Source organism: Pezoporus occidentalis, unplaced genomic scaffold (assembly GCF_034315485.1).
Source record: "Pezoporus occidentalis ecotype Australia unplaced genomic scaffold, CSIRO_AGI_Poc_V1 ctg36, whole genome shotgun sequence".
Classification (NCBI taxonomy): Eukaryota; Metazoa; Chordata; class Aves; order Psittaciformes; family Psittacidae; genus Pezoporus; species Pezoporus occidentalis.
The window spans coordinates 81075-101065 of record NW_026915591.1 but is presented as its reverse complement, the minus strand read 5'-3'; the positions used below and the strand labels follow the sequence as shown (position 1 = coordinate 101065).

The window sequence follows — 19991 nt, the reverse complement described above, 5'->3', positions numbered from 1 at the left end:
TCTGAATCATGCAGCAGAAGTTTCATTTCAGAAATTATCCTGAGAGATCAATTCCCTTTTGCTATACTTCCAGCTTTTGTTTTGGATAAATTTCTTTGTGCTTTCCAGTGTAATTCAATCTCGATCACATTTAATTCAGGGGATGATGTTTTCTCCACGAGTTTAATGTAGTCACAAGAGGGCACCAGACTCTACCATATTTCTCCTGCTGCCAATGGACTTCACAATGGAAGAAAAAAAAACAGTATCTCTTGTATCTCTTAAGTGCACAGCCTGTAATCATAAATTTGTAAGACATTGTGCTGCTAGGTAAATCAGTCCGTACGGATGATTTGTGTGTATTTATGCTCATGCTTACCATACAGACAGCTGCTGAGGCAGACACAAGGTTGGGTTATAATATCTATCCAACTGTCAAAGAAATATGCAACTTTTTTCAAAAGGCGGCTACAAACACAGAAAAACAAGAAGCAAAAAAACAGAAGTGAAAGCAAGCAAGAAGAATCATGGAAAGAAAAAGAGAGAGAGAATACCCTTGCATTACATAATAAAAAATAGAGGATGATGGAACTTGCAGGGATCTGTCCATGATTCCCTGGAGAGGATTCAAGTGCCAGGACTGCATAAACATACCACCGAAGGCATTCAGCCCCTGCAGTAACTAAACACCCAGCAAATTCTAAACAATTCTTTCAGGAGTCCCACTTTGCCTCCCTGTCTCAGCTAACCACTCTCCACATGGTCCTACAACACTGCTCACTGCAGCACAGGTGACTTTCTCCCAAGTCTATTGGCGTTTAGTGCTATTTGTTAGCCAGATTAAGTAAGGCAAATTAAACATTTATTATTCCATTAACATTAGACATGTTGAAATGATTGCTGGGAAACCACTGGCTACTGACAGAGCACCAGGAGACATGAGTTAACATTCATTTATTGCTATAAAAGTCAAAGCTGTCATTCCCATCATGGGACAGGATGAGAACGAGAACAAGATCAGCTCACAGCCTGTTATGTATGTTCATATTTATGTATGTTCATATTCATGCTTTTAATTGGGCTAACCCTTTAACCGGATCAGGCAGGCAGGCATTAGCAATCATCCTCTTAGGAAAAAATAGGGTAAAAAAATCACATTTTTAATATTCTTTTTTGCATCTTGTTTACCCAATTAAGCTCACTTTTTTATACCCTCATTAAACTATAATTGTGATGTTCCTACTATAATTTATGACTTCTTTTCTTAAGGAATGTGTAATTCAGATAAGCCACCATGAAATGAAAGACAGCAATAATTTTTGGACGTTTTCCAGTTTAACCTATCAATTCACCAGACTCTAAAACATAATTTGGAAACAATCCAAACACTCCAACAAGCCATCACAGCCTTCACTTATTCTTCCATGGAGCACAGAGGGTCATTTTAACTTGCAGATAAAGAGTTAACTTCTATAACCAGCATATTTCTCTTACTAATGCTCAATTTTATTCAATAGAAAATCACATTTCTGTTTTGGAAAGTGTAGAACAACTAACGCTGTCAACAGCTGTTACTAAAGTCACAACCACCAGGATTAAACTACTGCATACTCAGTGTTTTTATTTTTCTACTTTTTCCTTCTATTTTTCATGGTCCAAATGATTAAGGCAAACCTAAAAATAAGTAACTGACCTACACACTCCTAAAAGTTTTGTTAGCTTTAACTGTGCTTTTGAATTATAACTCTCCAGTTTGCCACTACAGCAGAGATTTGTTTCCCACTGCTATTGTAATTTTCAGCGACACAGCTTCTAGAAAAAGCACAGTGCCTTCCAAAAGGCTGGTTTTAAGAGTCAAACACTGCAATATGAAAAGATGGAGAACAGCAAAGGTGTAAGCCTCAAATCTGGCCTAAAAAATCTGAAAGCCACACTCTAATGTACGTTCAAGGATATACGAAACAGGAATTATTCATTAACCTCTTCAGCTTGCAACTGCTTCAGGCTATTTTGTTCTTCCAGTATCTGCAGTTTTCAAAGAAAGGCAGAGGTGGTGGGGGGAAAAGGATCTTCACATGCACAGCACAAACATAGTTATCAGAAACAGACTATGCTGAGATGAAAATATGGTACTTAGCTTGCTGCAAAGAAAGGAATACCTTGTGTAGTGACAGGGTGCACATGTTTTTTGAGCTTGTGGGTGCTATTTAACAGTAGATGCTTAGTTGCTATAGCAACTGTCATACCCTATGGTATTTATGCTTAGATATGGAACATGTATTTTAAGCAGCATCAGACAACATGGCATTCAAGTGTCCAAAATGTATGTTTAAAAGAAAATCCTTGTTATGAAGGAAGTAGGTGTGTTCCTCTAGTTATTAGAAAACCATTATAATAATGCAACACTTTGCAACAACAAAACAATCCTGCCCCTTATAAACATAAACAGAACTACCATGATGATCCAGAAGAGGGCTTAGAAGCCTTAAAATAAACCCCCAAACAACATTCAGCGCTTTAAAATCCCTTTGCTGACCGCTACTGCATAATCTGAAGACTTCTCCTGTCTAGTACAGTGCATGGTGCTTTGCCACTGGAGATTTCTATTGTAGTTTAGCATCTCACTAGGTCCACTTGGAAAGTCTTCCTCTCATCTGGGCTTTGTTACTACCACAGATGTTCACTACCAACACAAATGCACGTACTGGCTGTTGGCCCCTGCCTGACAGTGCCCATACACATTATGTGGTTTCATGGCTGGAATTTCTCAAGGATGCTTTGTGCCCCTTTGGTTTGTGTATCAGCCACCATGCAGAACACTTACTCCAATTTATCTGGCAACCGTAAATCTTGCTGAAAACGCTCCTTCTATTTTTATTTTGCACATCTCAGTGGTTGAGGAGCATAAATAAATACTGTAATATGAGGGCACTCTTTCTTTCCAGTTCTTGCCACCATAAGAGGAAATATGGTCAGCAGCTTCTACAGCTGCCTGTGAAGGGTCCTTAACTCCAACACATCCACTTTAGCCAGGCAGGCTAAAATTTTTCAGACTAGTACAAGTCTAATAGCTTTCCTGTGTTGTTTTTCCACTCTATTTCCTCTAGTCAAAACGTATTAATACTTCTTAGCAATTTATTATCGGTTCCATAAAGTTAGTAGCTGACTTAGATAAACACAGTGTTGGTGGTTTTAGCTCACAGAGTTTCTTGATCTGTACAAGTTCTTAAAGAAAACTTGTTTCTTAGCTCATGTCACTTTCAATCCCTTTGGCCTCCTACCAGGTAATTCAGATAACCACAGCCATAAAACCTAGGGCCTGAGGCTGGTGGCCTGAGGCAGACAGATTTCTGCCTAAGAACAGATTTTCTTTGCCACTGCTGTACTGACAGCCACATACCCTCCCTCCATCACCTCTTTACTGCTGCTCTTAGGTTTTTCACTAGCACAAACACCCAGCTCAGCCAACACAGCCAGCCAACTGCTGCCATATTCAGACATGTATTATCTGGTGTGTGGATTAGTTGGAGTAATGACTGCTCTGACTATGCTATTCTCATTTTGCAAGCCATTAACATCTGATGCCAGCATCATTCTCATCCAACATCAAGCTACAGTTAGCCCACAAATGCTCACTCTTAGTATGAATGCTTCGGTTTGTTTTACAGGCACCAGACGCCTGCTGTTCTTTGTCCAACCCCCTCCTACAGGTAGAGCAACAGCCTTTCCAGGCTCAGAACAGTGAAGGAGAAGCTTATCCTCACTGAATGCTGAGCAGAACTTCCAGCTATCTTTGGTGGTCCACACATTAACAAGCTGTAATATAAACTCACTTAAACCCAATGCACCATGACTGCAGACCTCACACAATTAAGTTGTATCCTGTACCTGCCTTACAGGGCCCACCTGAGCTGCTACAACAGGCTTACTTCTTAGGGAACAGCCACATTTAATTACCCTCCTTAGCCTTTCTTCCATCTGCTCCTGGATTTTTTAGGCTAGCTCTGCTTGCAGGAATGTGCTTGTCTGCAGAAGCACTCAGGCCTGTTTCATAATGCTGCCTATCTCACAAGTAATCAGAATTTGCCAGGTTGGGCTCAAAGGAAATGGTACATTATGAGTGGGCCTCCTGCCCTACTCTGGAGCCAAATTAAAAAGACAAACGTATCTTAAGTGCTTTAATCAAACTGTAATTATGAGAGAAACAATATAGACTCAGACCAAGTCCACATTGTCTTTAGCAGGCAGAGGCAAGCAAGCTCTGTTCCTGCTCTGAACCAGCGGGATCAGAGCCAAAACTTCCAAATCTCATGCAGTCACGCCGGTACAGCACAGAGCTTGAGCTAACACACCTTGTCTTTCAGTAAGACTCGCTACCCAGAGTACAGCACTGCACTGATGACAGCTCATGGCTTCCAGTTCAGGGCTGAGTCATGTCTGGTTATTTCTGTCTTTCAAAAGAATAGTTCCAGCCCTGCTCCTGGCCATCGAGTTTGTATTCATTTCTGTGGATTTATAAACACTGTCCAACTCTGAACCAGCCTTCCCGGCACTGCCGATGTGCGAAAGTCTGGCCAGCTCAGCGGGGGCTGAGCAGCTCTGAGAAAGGAGCAGCAAAGCTCCAAAGGCATCAAGCACAGCCCATCACAGGCTTGCGCCAGAAGGGAAGGAAGGGGGCTGGGAGCACTGGCTGCTTTCCAATGAGCATGGCACGCAGGTCACACCACCCAGTACCAGCCACTGCTGGATGAAGAGGCAGTCAGGGACTCCCGGCGAGGAGGCTCTGCCGGCACAGGCGGGCTGTGGGATGGGGAGAGCCCGAGCTGGCTGCCACCACAGCTTGCACGGAGCCCGTGTGCACATGCAGCTCTCACAGATTGAAGCTGGATCTCTCCCTCATCCACCCCGAGCACAAGCTAACCACGGCCTGCCAAGAGAAAGGGCTCGGGGTAGCTGTTCCACTTCAATCAGTCCTCTAGCTATGCAGCAGCGGCTCCAGCTCAAATAAGCCCCACCGTGTGCTAAGGATGGAGCTGCACCTAGGACCCTCTCAGAGAGGTCAAGGCAATGTCTGCTCCTGTTAAACTAGCCCTGTACCTCCTGTTTTCAAAGACATCCCATTCACCCCTCTTTGACAATCACACCTTTATAAAGGCTGCCAGTCCTTTTGAATCCCCTTGGGATTGCCACTTGCTCTGGAGGTTTTGCTAGGTGCCCACTAGTGACCCATCTTCCTATGAGAGATCTGCTGAGCTGATTTACATAATTTTCTTCCCCATCACCTGTATTACTCATTTCATCAGCAAGCAGGTTGCTCTGCACTGTCTTACTAGGTACAGTGCTTCTCAGTTGTCTAGAAGCTTTGAATACACATTCAGAATCACTTTTCGATTTAAAAGTCTCCTGCCATTTCTGACCAGTAATTTCCCTTCTTGTGTGTGTGTGTGTGTGTGTGTATGCAGCTATTGTCTTCATTTCAGTTTCCCCTATAAAGTTGCTTGGCAGACGTTTCTTTTCAGTTCTGCTCCATGCTTTGTCTCTAGAACTTCAACACAGGCATTGGTTCTGCTTTTGCTTGCAGTGAGTTTCATGCACTGAGGTAGCTTTGTCAAAATATAAATATGTTTAGGAAATTACCAGGTTTTCACCTGTTTTAACTCTGGTGTTAGAACCGTTTACCAAAACCAGTAGGAGGATGAAAAATTTTAGTGCATAGCTAAAATTTGATCTTTGTCACATTGTGTTTACAATTAGATTAAATTATTTATAACACTTTTAGTCTTACCAGGGATTGTTTGCTTTCTAGGGCTGCATTGTTTTGCATAGGTCTGCCCAGATTCTTCCATTTTGACTTTGCAAGTTTTGTTTGTCACATGTGATATGTGGGAGTTTTTTCCTCCTGAGAATAATCAAATCATACCTCGACAAGACAGTTCTGCAGCTTTTCAAAGAAGACAGAGTGCTGAGAACCTTTCACAATTTTTCTTTCAGTGGTTTAATCAGAAACATAGATGATACAGGTTTTAAGCAATCAGAGATCCTCTTGTTTCACTGGAGAATTTATTGGAAGAAAAAAACCCCAACAACCCACAACACAAAAATTACAAGACCCCCTCACTGTGTGTGTTTATATATATATACACATATATATATAAAGGTAAAGAAAGGGTAATTATATACCTTACTATATAGATGATGCTATCACTAGAAAGAGCAATACCAATGAATTATTCTAGCTGAGCACCTCCAGTGAACACCCCCCACACTACCTCAAAAGGGAAGTCCAGAAAGGCTAAAGGTCCTTGCAGGATTTGTTGTGGGATTACCTCTTTGTATTATCTCTCTGTATCTTGCAACGAAACTAGAAGCCAATATCAAGCTGAATAGAGCATGGGAACATCTCTTTGTGGTATTGTTCTTTCAAAGTTTTGACTCATATTTTTACACCATGATGCCATAAGCCCACTGCAAGAAACTGTGAGGGGAACTTACCCAAGGGGAAAACACTGCACTTCATAACCTGTATTGTCCCAAAAGCTGATCTCGCTTTGCTATGGAAGGGTTAATCTCCTCCTGCTATCCCGTATCACGCTACTGCTGTTTACAGCCTTTCCTACTGAACCTCACCCCCAGGACCAGTTGATGACAGACAGAGAGAGACACAGACACACACACAGACACAGAGACACAGATACAGACACACAGACACAGACACAGACACACAGACACACAGACACAGACACACACACACACACACACACACACACACACACACATACATACATACATACATACATACATACATACATACACACACACACACACACACACGCTGCCTACCCTCCTTTTTCCCCATTTTCTTTCTCTCCCCGCCCACCGCGGGCAGCAGCCCCCACCCCACCCCCTCTGGCCTGAGGCTGCTGCAGCAGCTGCCGTGTTCCTGCGACTATCTCCCGGTCCCCTTCCTTTCTGGCTACTTCGGAGACAGTGGCACGTAGCTGCAAGACCGCGAATGTGACGGAGAAACGCTCGCTCAGACTAAGTACTTGCAGATGTGCAGCAGCCGCGAGCTGGAGGTCACAGCAGCGTCCAAAGCATTTGAGGGGTGGAGGGGATGTTCTGTTTTTTTTTTTTCGGTTTGGTTTTGATTTGGTTTGTTATGTTTGATTGTTTTTTTTTTCGTTCAGCAGAGCGGTTGAAAGAACAGCTTCCTGAAGGGTGCGAAGCCTTAGCCTTTCCCTTTGCCCCAAGGAAGCGGCTTCCCCGTGCTCTAGCCCCGAGACCTGAGGCTGGGAGGCCAGGCCCAAACAGGAAATGCCACAAGCCTTGCTAATGGAGTCATGAGGCTTGGCACCCCCCGCGGGGCGGGAGCTCCAGGGGCGGAGGCGGCCGCGGTTGGAGCTGGGGGCTCCCGCCCTGGAAGGAAGCGGCGCTCGACAGCAGAAGGCAGCCGGGCCCAGCGGGGAAGACGCCCCCCCCCCCGCCTTCCCGTCACGCCTGCAGCTCCCTGGGCGCCCCGTGGGCTGCAGCAGGGCCAGGCCTGAACCTGTTCCCGCCGAAGCCCGTGGCCTGGAGCCCAGACACGCCGCGGGCCCTTGGGCGCCGTTTGAAATCGGGGCGGTTCTGCCTCACTCCCCGCCTCCGCCTGCCGCCAGCCTCTCACGGCCGAGGGGAAGAGCTCGGGCGCCATGGCAACCCGCAACCTCCCGTAGGCGGGGCCTGGGGGCGGGAAAGCCCGGGAGCCATGGCAACCGCTTCGCCAATCGCAGTGCCGAACGGCGGCTGCGTGTTTGGCGACAGCCAATAGGAACCGCCGTTTCCTTGCAGGCGTGGCTTCCGGGGAAGGCCCGCCCCCCAGCGGGTGGACGGGGGAGGAAACGAGTTCCTTTGTGGGCTTCGACAATAAAATGGCGGGCGGGGGAAGGCGGGGCGGATCTCCACGGTTGGCCCCGCCTTTCCCCCCCGAAGCGCGGAGCGGCGGGAGAGGGGGTTTCTGCGCTGGTAGGCGACGGCGACAGCAGTGGCGAGGAGGTGAGTAGAATAGACTGGGCTGGGTAGGGTGCGGCGCGGTGCGGTGCCCTCGGCCTGCCCGCCTTTCCCAGGGCTCGGTGTGGGGCCGGCGCGGATGGGGAGCCGGTGCCGACGGAACCCGCGGAGGAGGGAGTCGATTCAAAATGGCGGCGGGCCGTTTGCCGGGAGCGCGGGACGATGAGTAACCGCCGCCTGTGGCCGTTCGCGGCTGGGGCTGGTGGGCCAAGGGAGCCTGTCTCCTCTCGGGCGCTGGGCACTCCTCTTCTCTACTCGGACTCTTCCTAAGCCGCTGCATCCGCACAGCCCGCGCTTCCACGTTCGGGCGCCCGTCCGGCGCCGCTGCCCGCCCACCGCTGGTGTGCTGTGACTGCGGACTTCCCTCAGCATCCTGGGCGACCGCATCGCATCTTGATCCCGCCACGGCCTCCGCTGCGTCCCCTCCCCAGCCTATGTGCGCTGGGGCTCGCTCCCCGTCTCGGCTGCGTCCGCCGGTCACGCCTCTCCCCTCCGGCTCTGGCGGGCAGCCCTCCCCTCCCCCCCCACCGCTCAGCCGCCACGGCCTCGGGCGCCTGCATTTCCACGAGGTTTCTGCCCGGCGCACCGTCTGCCGTTGCCCCAGCTTCCTAGCCTGCCCTTCCTCTGGAGCTAGTGCTCCTTCCCGAAGCCCTTGGGTCCTGCATAGGTACCTGCTAGCCCCCTGTACTGGGGTTGGAGAGAGACACCCAACCCCCGTGCCTTATAGGAGCTATAGGTGCTTTTGTCCAGGCCCGAATAGGGATGTTTCTGGCCCTATCAGCCCTCTGCTGTGTCTGTAGCCTAACTTAGAACTGAAGATCACTGTACATACACATGCCTAAAGAGGAGTACCTGGCCTTCCATCTTCTTTTCGCTATTCCATGTAGCTTTGACTTTTTCCTAAAATTGTTATAAAGGCTCAGTTTTGGACTAGGATTAGAGTGGTAGACAGGAGATAGAACACCTTGTGTTCCCTTGTTAACTACCATCATGGTATTTATGGCTGTACAAAAAGAAACAGCACTCTGCTTAAGTGAGCCTCCAGCACTAGCCAAGGTAGCTCTTGTCTGCTTTCTCATAAAGATGAACAGTGTAAAATTTCCTGTTACCCCCACTATTGGAAAGTTACTTTTTCCATTCAACACTCAAGTATGTCTTTGGCAGCATATTACCACACGACTCTGAATTGAGTGCAAATCTGGAATGTTTAAGTTGATGCTTTAGTAAGAATTGGATCAAATTTCAAGCAGCTTCTTTGTAAAGCAGACTGGGAAATTATCAATTCCAAAAGCAGTGCTTTTAGTGAATTCCATAATACTACACTCCCAAAACTCATTTTTCCTGCCTTATTATGCTTTGGATAGCTGTTGTCTCCTTGACAGCTTTTTTTTTTTTGTACAGATATTTCAAACAGTGGTTAAGTTTAACACACTTGATTTGGGCTCTTGACACTCTGATAATAGTGGAAGAAGGGAGATGATATAGCTAGTCTAGACAGAGTGTCCAAGTGCCTCTTGGACAGAGACAGATGCTGCTTGAAATTAGCAGTTGATTTTGAATACTGTGACTCTAAAGCAGCAGCGGTCTTGCTGGCATGTACCAAGAAGCTTTACACAATAGCTAATGCCTTTTTGAGTATGTTAATATATAAATCAATAGAGAAATGTACTTAAATTTTAATTAATTAGGCTTTAAATTTAGCATTCTCTTGAGATGAGTGCTTGTTGGTGATAGTGCAGCAATGTCCGGGGGAGGTCATTTATTTGCAAGGTTTTAATTATAATGGCTATGAAGTTAATATTATTTTTTTTTTAACTGTGAACGTAGGTTCTGAGGTACACTGGTATGCCAGTTAATAGAATCTGAGGAGATAATTGCTGTGATGGGAATATTCTTTATGCTAACAGAAGTCCACATGGCTCATTTATTGCTCTAGGGAAGAACCTCGAATCACATGCAGCAGGCCTTACATGTTATTTAATTCCATGGGAAAACCATTTCCTCCTTTAGTGTGTTAATAGACTACACACTGATCTGGACTGCCAACATCCACTATGTCTTCAAGTTTGTGGATGTGATAATGGCTCTTTTACCAATAACTCCTGTGTTCCATCAACAGTCCCCACCTGTCTCAGTCTGGTATTCTGGGAGGTGAACAGCTAAAGTCTCTTCCTCTAAAATCATCAGATGTACAAAATAGCATCAGAAGATATTTTTAAGTTATTTTTCTCATGACTGCATCATCTTTATCTGTACTTGTGGGAGGGAGAGGAGGTTGTTGGGTTGAGCTTTTTTTAAGCAAAGCTTATTCCCATGTCACCTACCCTAAAGTAGAAAATGGGGATTCAGTTACAATGTAGAGGCTCTCAAAGAGATTGCACTTCAGGTATAGGATGTTCTGAAAGCATAACCAGAACTCTTATAACATCATCAAGGTGAAATACTTTATTGCTTTGATATCTTGGTGTCTCACTAGAGAGTGGTGGTTCAGATGCTTCATGACTCTGTCTTGAATATTGCTGTGAGTTTCTTTGCAAATGAGGATGAGACTATGGGTTGGTTAAAATACAGTTTCCATGACATAACAGCATTTCAGTCTGAATATTTTGGGATTAAATACAAATATTTTGGCTAGTTTGTTTTTTTTATTTTATGAGGGGTTTTTCATTTGTTTGTTTTGTGGCGGGTGGTGTTGTTGTGGTATTTTAACAAGTGTGCAGCTTCTTGAAAAAAACACGTTTTCTGTGCCTGCCCACCTCCCTCCCCCTGGCCCGTCCTTTGTCAACCTTTTACTCCCCTCAGATCTGAGAGCACTCACTCTTCAAAAACAATTTACTACTAGCCACAATAGAAAAAGAAGTGCAAGGCCCTACACCTGGGTCGGGGCAATCCCAGGCACAGCTACAGTTGGGCAGAGAAAAGACTCAGCAACCCTGCAGAGAAGGACTTAGGGGTATTGGTGGATGAGAAACTTAACATGAGTCAGCAGTGTATGCTCGCAGCCCAGAAAACCAGCCATATCCTGGGCTGCATCAAAAGGAGCGTGACCAGCAGGTCGAAGGAGGTGATCCTGCCCCTCTACTCTGCTCTTGTGAGACCTCACCTGGAGTATTGTGTACAGTTCTGGTGTCCTCAACAGAAGAAGGACATGGAACTGTTGGAACAAGTCCAGAGAAGGGCCACGAGGGTGATCAGGGGACTGGAGCAGCTCCCATATGAAGACAGGCTGAGAAAGTTGGGGCTGTTCAGCCTGGAGAAGAGAAGGCTGCGTGGAGTCCTCGTAGCAGCCTTCCAGTATCTGAAGAGGGCCTATAAGGATGCTGGGGAGGGACTATTCATTAGGACTGTTGTGACAGGATAAGGGGTAACGGGTTCAAACTTAAACAGGGCAGATTTAGATTGGATATAAGGAAGAAGCTAAGGGTGGTGAGGCACTGAAATGGGTTGCCCAGGGAAGTTGTGAATGCTCCAACCCTGGCAGTGTTCAAGGCCAGGGTGGACAGAGCCTTGGGTGAGATGGTTAAGTGTGAGGTGTCCCTGCCCATGGTAGGGGGGTTGGAACTGTATAATCTTAAGGTCCTTTCCACCCCTAACTGTTCTAAGATTCTATGTCTATATGCATCCTCTTTTTTTTCTAGGTATGTACTTCAGTTGCAGATGCTGAACTGTCTTATATTGTACAGAAACACGTAGAAAAGTATCTAAATTGTTATATTTTATTGTATAAGCTTTTGTAGCCTGTTGAAACAGCTTTTTTTTGTTTGTTTCAGTATGTAAAGGAATTGTTGCATGTGTTTGGTAGTTTTAGTTGGTATATCAAATATTAATTTATCTTAAATGTGTTTTAAAAACTCAGCCTTCATAGTTACAATATTTTAATTACTGTCATTACTTTCATTATTGTCATCCTGCAAAGTAAATCTTAGTCATAAAGTTTCTGTGCTGGTAAAGGAAAATTCTCCCTGGTTTTACTCTGTTTCAGTTTTGTATTTGTGCGTGCTTGCTGTTTTTCTTTAGATGCAACAGAGAGACATGGTTTTGTACAACAGAGATGAATCCTGCATGCCTTGGGTGATATGATTTAGCATAAGGTGTCCCTGCCCACGGCAGGGGGGTTGGAACTAGATGATCTTAAGGTCCTTTCCAACCCTAACTATTCTATGATTCTATAGTATGAAGGTAATGAGGACTTGCTTTCACGTATGCTTTTGAGCATGTTTAAATTTTTCAGATGATCTCTCAAGATTTTGTTTGCTCTTTAAATAGCAAAGGTGTAGGGATAAGGGAGAGGCCAGTCCGAAGGTCAGGGTAATAACCTGGGACTAGACAAGCAGTTTCCTTCTCCTATTGCAAATTTTTGGGATATTGTTGGGCGAACCACCTCTGTGCTCTAGCTGTAAATTTGGTTTAATAGTACTATTCAAGTTTTTAGGAGTGTTGTGAAGATAGAGCTGTTGAAGGAAGGTGTGTAAGATCTGGAAATGGGAAACTATTTTGTCCTGCATCTCCTGTACTTGCCTGACATCTTGCTTCCCGGTACTTGGTAGGTGGTGCTCTAACTTTTACTGTATGGACTCTTGCTCAGTAGCATGGGAGAAGAGGAAGGACTACATCAAACGCAATTACTGGTATGTAATACTTCTTAAATGAAGCTGTAATATTTTGTGTGGTCTTAGGAACAGGGTGACAGCTGTTTTTATGATGTGAGTTACTGACTGCAAGTGTTACAGCAAAAAAAATCCAGTGAGTCCTGTGGCAGGAGTATCTTTCAGAATCCATAAACATTTTTTTCCCTCCTCGTACACACCCAAATGTGTGTTATGTATTGGTTTTTAAATTTTCTGCTGTGTTCTGTTCTTCTGTTGATGTGTCTTAGAAGGCATTTAAATGCCAAATAGTAGATGTACGAGAACCAGCTTAACATTCAAAGTGCTAATTATTCTTCACAAGAATGTAAGTTACAATAAAAGAAGCTTCGAACTCTGCACAAAGTGTTTAATTTTTGATGATATAATCATGCACAGTCAATTAGTAGTGCCAAAAGATGTCTCTAAAGTTTTACATGGGGGAAGGTCTGTGTGTTTAGAAATTACTGTATGTATGACTTTGGGAAAATTAAATGGGATGTCCTCTAGTAGGAGGTTAGCTGGAAAAGGCACTAATTTGGGTTGTATTTAATGGGAGTAATGCAAATAGGTTAGGTTACAGAAGAAAAAAATTAAAAGAAACATCCAAAGCATTTAATATATTGGTAAATCAGGGATAGGTTTTGAAAAGTCTATGAAAAATGACCATAAGACCAAGTCTGTATTGTAGTATCTGCATATTACAATGTCTGCATATTATGATTTCTAAGGAGTTTTCTACCTTTAGTAGAAAGACTCTTCAAGAGTCAGAAGATCCAAACAAAGGTTTATCCATGGATATATACAGCAATATAAGAAGCATTGTACAGAGTCAAACCAAATGTTTATCTAGCTGCTGTGCTATCACCAGGTTTTCAGAGTAGATATGTAATATATTTTGAAAGGAACGATGTTGTTGCACTTTGCTGGATTTTCAGTGACTGAAAAAGCTCTCTGAAAATATGTGGAACATACCATAGCAACCAGAAAAGCAAAGCAGAGGTTAGGGCTTACCGAGGGAAATGGAAAATTATACAGAAAGACACTGCAATAGTATTTTGGGTTTATCAGCTTTTAGTTGAAAAACTTTGTTTTGTTTGGGTCACTGCATTTAAAAAAAAAATAAATCCCCAAATACTGGCCAAAGAGGAATTCTAAGCAGGGAAGACTTACAAGGGACATAACAAAGGTGAGAAAATGTAAAGATCAACTCCTAGCTTCATTTTCCGCCTAATTTTTAGAAGACTAAAAGAAGTGAGGTCTACTACATAAAAAAAAAATAGAACTTGCTCTATTTCAAGACATCATCTGCTGTATGTGCATGGGGCAGTGTTGTCAAAATTAGTGCAGATCAGAACAAGACTTGGAGGCTGTTGCTTCACAGTCATACCTTGGGCAATTCAGCAAGTGATTTTTAGGTGAGGTGTAAATAATGAGAAGCCTGCATGCACCCCACCTTCTAGCTGGTGAACTTAAAACCAGGATTACAGGATTTTTGCTTTATTATAGTCAACTGTGAAAGAAGTACAGAAGCCCATAGAGAGGATGGCTGTGCCTATCTCTATGCACTTGCACAATTCATGTTCGAATTACACAGTTAATTTACTCGCCTGAGTAAGGGAACCGGAAGGACTGCTTTAGGCACCTCAGTTGAATGTCTCAAGTTCTATGGAACAAATCTCAATCTTACTCTCTCTGTAGAGAAAATAAGCTAACCTTTTCAAGTATGCTGCACATGCTGTTTTTTTCATGTTCCTCTGTTAGGCATGTTGATGTTCTGGAGAGGTCAAATCTTTTGAAGATCGTGTGCCAGGCTATATTTTTATTTCCAAAATTAGAGGTTAAGCATGCCAGTAGAAACTCAGGAGGAGGAAGGAGAAGCTGCCTCTCCAGTAAGTGAAATACAGCCGTTGAGATGTTTGCTTCTGTGCGAAGCAGTGGCTCCTGACTTCCATCAAGTGTGGAGCTTAATGGGAGCCAGGAGCTGGGAGCCCTTGCCACTCTCCGATGCCATGACTTATGGACCTGCTCACCCTTGGTTCCCGAGTGCCGTCTTTGGGACCCAGTCTTGACCCCTGTTGTACCACACTGGCCATTCTGTAACCTGGTATGACAATTCTGATGTTTCTATCTTTAAGAAATTTGCTGTTTAAGATTTTTATGTTTTGTTTTTCAGTCCTTCCTTACCCCCTCTTGAGCTGTTGGCTTTGTACAATAAAGTTTATTTTTTTTTTTAAAACAGGACACAATGTTTGTGCGAGGATTAAAGAGAAAATGTTTTGATGGCGAAGAAGACATTGAAGGAACTCTGGCTGGTATTAAGGCTATTCCTTCATATAATCTTCAGCGGCAGTCACTTTTAGATATGTCCTTGGTCAAACTTCAGCTGTGTCACATGCTGGTTGAACCTAACCTTTGTCGTTCGGTACTTATAGCCAACACGGTACGGCAGATCCAAGAGGAAATGACTCAAGATGGGACTTGGCAGATGATAAACACACAGAGTACAGGGCAGGCATCCCTGGATCGTCTTGTTTCAACAGATATCCTTTGTCGTTCATCTAGGGAACAAGCTGAGGGAAAGCATGTTCCAGACTATAGTACTTTCAGTAAGGACTTTGAAGGTGATCAGGCACAAAATAATTCAGAAACTATGTCAACAGTCTCTTCAGTGCAAGCTCCGAGAAACCTGCAAAGCAATGTGTGGGAAATGGAGAACCCACAAGAAAATAAAGGAAACTTTCAAAAATCATTAGATCAAATATTTGAGACACTGGAGAATAAAAATCCTAATTCTGTTGAAGATCTGTTTTCAGAAGTTGACAATTCTTACTATGATCTTGATACTATGTTAACAGGCATGATGAGCAACACAAAAATGGGACATTGTGATGGGCTGGAAACATTTTCTTCTCCAACAGCTACGGCTTCTAACTCTAATTGTAAATCTGATCTTAATGAGCTTGATCATATTGTGGAAATCCTTGTTGAATCCTGAAACTCCTTATCTAGGATGTAAAGGTTTGTTAATGGGAAGAAAAGACTCAAAAGCTGTTTCCACAGTTCTGTCAGATCTGCACATGTATTTTACAAATATCTATATATTATATAGATACATATATTAAAAAGCACTTCATATTGCAAAATAGTGTTAACTCTTAAAGTTAACTTGCAACTTGTAGTGTAATAAGCCAATCTATTGTCCATTGAACTGTAAGTACATACGGTAAATGTGGTTTTAAGTTTTTGGTCCGAGGCTCTTGAAATTGGGATCCTTCTACCAATTGTTTTAGCCTTTGATGGAGGATATGCTCAGTGAGAGGGATTCTCTCATCTTTTTCTTACACTTCGTTCAGTAAAAATGGTAATAAATGGAGACAAGTTGGATAACTGGTTTCCTATTTTCTGCCAGTTTCCACTTTGTTATATCACAAAACTCCTACCGTATCTGCTGCTTCTGTTCTAAGTCGCTACATGGCTCTTAAAGAGCAGTATGCAATAGTTCCTGTTATCCTAGCTAGTTTACTCTCTTTTTTGCTACAATTTTTACTTCAGGAATAGTTTTAAAGTGTTGATTGGTGTTTAGATTTTTTCAGGTATTTTCCTAAAATATATTTTTACTACAGATGTTATGTCAGCTGCTAACTTAGTAACTTTTGATCATACCTGCAGTTGATGTATTTTTTGAAAGGTTTTCAAAAAGGGATTTTTTTTTTTTTTACCGTGAACTACCCAGTGTAGTTCAGTAAAGTGTATATAGCTGTAAATACATGATTTTATACTTTACATTAAAATGTAAGAGCTGTTTTCATTATTCTGTTTTATAGAGTAGTACTTTACTAAATTGAGAATTGTACAATTATGCTTTTTACACCCCATATGCGTCAGTATCGTTAGAAGAGCTTTGATCCAGCTAGATACAGTTAATTCACTTCAGACCATACTTTTTGTTAACTATAAACCTAAATTACATAGGTTTTTATTTATGTATATTTACATGTAAATGTCATCAAGTGAATTGTTTTAGCACTGAGGTCTACCATCAAATATTTGCTCATGGGTTAGCTCTCTTGCACTACTTACTACAAAAAGTATTACTAATGGCCTTTAGATCTCAACTGATATGTCATGATGTCTTGTCATAATTAATATGCTTCACTCTTACCAAGGGTTTCCTCTTGCCTTATTTTAATAACAAAAGATAATACAACATGGGCTGGTGTTCTTTTCTTCAAGTACGTACATTCATTGTAAAGTGTATATAATTAAGCTAAAGCTTATGAGACCTTTTCAGGGGAAAGGGATAGGTCATTCACAGTGTATGGTTTTGTTCTAGAATGACAAATGTTTACCTTTGCAAACTGGTACTGGGGCAGAGCCCCAAAATAAAAGTGAGGTAGACAAGAAGGGGGAAAAGGATTCTTTTTTTCTGGAACGCGTTAGCGTTCACTGTGCTAACACAGGGGAAGAGAACTGCTAGTAATTTAGTTGTTTTCTGTAGTGTTGAACCAAGCAAGTTGCAGAACATGGAGAGTACCTTTCTGCATCTGACAGGCTTTTCCTTCTCACAAGTGACCTTACCTCCTACCCATGATCCTCTTCTGATTCTCAAACCCCTAAAAAGGGAAGGGTGGGGACAAGGGGGCATTAAGGACATTTGGGACCCCCAGCATAAGAAGAATGTAGACCTGTTGGAGCATCTCCAAAGGGTGGTCATAAAAATGTGAGATATATATAGTATACTGGGCTGCATCAGACAAAGTGTGACCAGCAGGTCCAAGGAGGTAATCCTGCCCCTGTGCTCTTATGAGCCCCCCACTTGGAGTACTGTGTACAGTTCTACACAGTACTCAACCTAAGAAGGACATGGAGCTGTTGGAGCAAGTCCAGAAGAGGGCCACAAGCATGATCGGGGACTGGAGCACCTCTCATATGAAGACAGGCTGAGAAAGTTGGGGCTGATCAGCCTGGAGAAGAGAAGGCTGTGTGGAGACCTCATAGCAGCCTTCCAGTAGCTGAAGGAGGGCTTTAGGGATGCTGGGGAGGGACTCTTCATTAGGGACTGTAGTGACAGGACAAGGGGTAACAGGTTCAAACTTAAATGGGGGAAGATTAGGTTGGATATAAGAAAGAAATTCTTTATTGTGAGGGTGGTGAGACACTGGAATCTGTTGCTCAAAGAAATAAATGCTCCATCCCTGGCAGTGTTCAAGGCCAGGTTGGACAGGGCTTTGAGCAACCTGGTGTAATGGAACGTGGGTTGGAACTAGATGATCTTAAGGTCCCTTCCAACTCAGACCATTCTATGACTGACATTTCACTGTCACCTCCACAAAAGGAGACTGCTGAACTTAAGAGTTTCAACAAGAACTTCAGAAGCATCTGTTTTGGGAAAAAATGGTATAATTTTGCTAAATGTTTCAAACTCGCTAGTTGGATGCATATTGACTCGGTCGAATGACACCATGCAACTGGTGTGAGTCTTCAGTGAATTTGAACATGTTTCTTGTGTTATATCAGATCATCCATAGTTGCTGTAGTAGTTGAGTGTTGCTTCCTCAATTAAAGCTTGATTAATAACTTCATATTAAAGGATGAAATACCATATAGACACTTGCCAGTTCAGTCCATATGATGTGGCTGGGACCAAAGAAACAAGACTATATTGCATGTTTTAATTAATAGAGGTACCACATAACTGAAAGGTGCTGCAATCATGCATCCTGCTTCAGGAGGACACAAATATTAATGTGAACTGTCATATCTCACGGGGAAATAACAGTCTTTTATTTGGCAGTGTTTGTGGCAGCAACAGATATTCCTTCAAAATATTTTTCTTGATGCTTCTCTGTGTGTGAATAGGTCCTTTGAATTAGGCAGCAGATGCCTTAAGGTAAAGCAGAAAGCCAGGCAGTTTCAAGGTTTATAAAGGGAACATCAGTGTTAAGTTGAATAAGTATGCATTTATGTAGTTAAGCATTTAAACAGAAATATATATCCTGTTTTATTATGTTCTTAAAACTTATGCCAAACCTTATGTGCTTTCACATGCCTGGTATCTTGGCCCAGGCCTTCAGCAGGTATAATAATTTGTATTGCTGAAACTTGCACTGTCACTGTTCAGAACTGATGTGTGCCTGGAACTGGTCTGACTTTGCAAGGACTGGTCAGTTTAAAATCGGCTAGTCTCCCTACAGCTTTCTTGGCATGCTTCAGTCTAATTCAGCTGCTCATGCTAGGTAACTGCACTTCTGTGTCGGTTTGGGGTTTTGTGTGTGCTTTGTGTGGGTTGTTTGGGGTTTTTTAGGGGAGGGGGAGGAGGGAGTAGGATATTTGCTTATTTAAAAACAAAAAAAAAAACCCAACACTTTATTTTTCTACCTTGCATTGTAATTTTTTTTGCTAGTCCAAAGAGGTCTTAGTTACATATGCATCGCTTAAAGGTTAATATACTACACTTCCCATCTATGTATTCCTCTAAGATGCTGAAAGACATCAGAAATAACAGGATGTCTGTAAGATGGTGAATTTTAAATTACTTATTTTGTGAACTGTTACTACAAATGGTGAGAGATGATACTTGCTGGTGGTGATATAATTAATTTCTACATATAAATGGGCAATAATCTAACCTCTGCTAAATTAGGAAAGGCTTCTGTCAGATTTCGCTACCACTTCTAGTATCCTTTTTTCTTTTATGTGCTCCTAGAGAAAAGAATCATGAAACTTGCAGGGCACTTGGCACTGTGTCTGAAACAAGGCTGTTGGTCTGAATGACGTAACTCAGCTGCAGACTTGCACAAAAGAAAGTACTTTCAAGTAAATAGCTAACATCAAATCTGCTTCCTTTTCAGGTGACCTTGAATATTTGTCCCTTCTGCCTCTGTGCCTGTGGGTTTAGTTCCCCTTCTCCTTTGCCAGAATATGCAGAACACATCAAGCTTCTAAAGCTTGGGCTTTCTGCAAATGCAAAAACCATGAGAACCAGGCTGCATTAACACTTGTGCACATGAAAGCTTATCTGCTTATTGCTCCCCTGTTTCTTTGGTGTTTGCTGGTTGGCTTCTTTTAATCCCCACTCTCTTCCATAGCTCTGTGAGTTTATCTAGCAGATGTTGCCTGTGTCTATGAATGTAGCCTTATTTGCTTAAAGGACAGATTTGGTAAACAAGAAGAGGGAGTTCTTTCTCTGGATGAAAAGCTCCATTCCAGACTGCCTCAGAGGTACATCAGTGAGAGGGTCCAGCCTTGAGCAGGTTAGGGATTCATGTGTGAGCCTTCACCCAAGCCAGGAATTACCTGTTTTCGAAGCTGTAGACTATTTCTGAAGTCTCAGGTATG

At 43.1% G+C, this 19991-nt stretch overlaps 1 protein-coding gene and 1 long non-coding RNA gene across 2 annotated transcripts; one reads left to right on the top strand and one right to left on the bottom strand.

The window, feature by feature from the left end:
• Positions 1-141: 141 nt before the first annotated feature.
• LOC134169826 (uncharacterized) lies at positions 142-6606 on the bottom strand. Its single transcript, XR_009967019.1, has 3 exons — positions 6472-6606; positions 359-447; positions 142-273 (listed from the first exon to the last, which is right to left on the bottom strand). It is a non-coding gene; the product is annotated as an uncharacterized LOC134169826 (long non-coding RNA).
• Positions 6607-7949: 1343 nt separating this feature from the next.
• On the top strand, positions 7950-16865 carry CDCA4 (cell division cycle associated 4). Its single transcript, XM_062630691.1, is given in 5 exon segments — positions 7950-8010; positions 12573-12653; positions 14489-14648; positions 14651-14757; positions 14893-16865. Coding segments are annotated over 4 exon segments (1062 nt in total). The 5' UTR covers positions 7950-8010; positions 12573-12614; the 3' UTR covers positions 15649-16865.
• The last annotated feature ends 3126 nt before the right edge of the window (positions 16866-19991 follow it).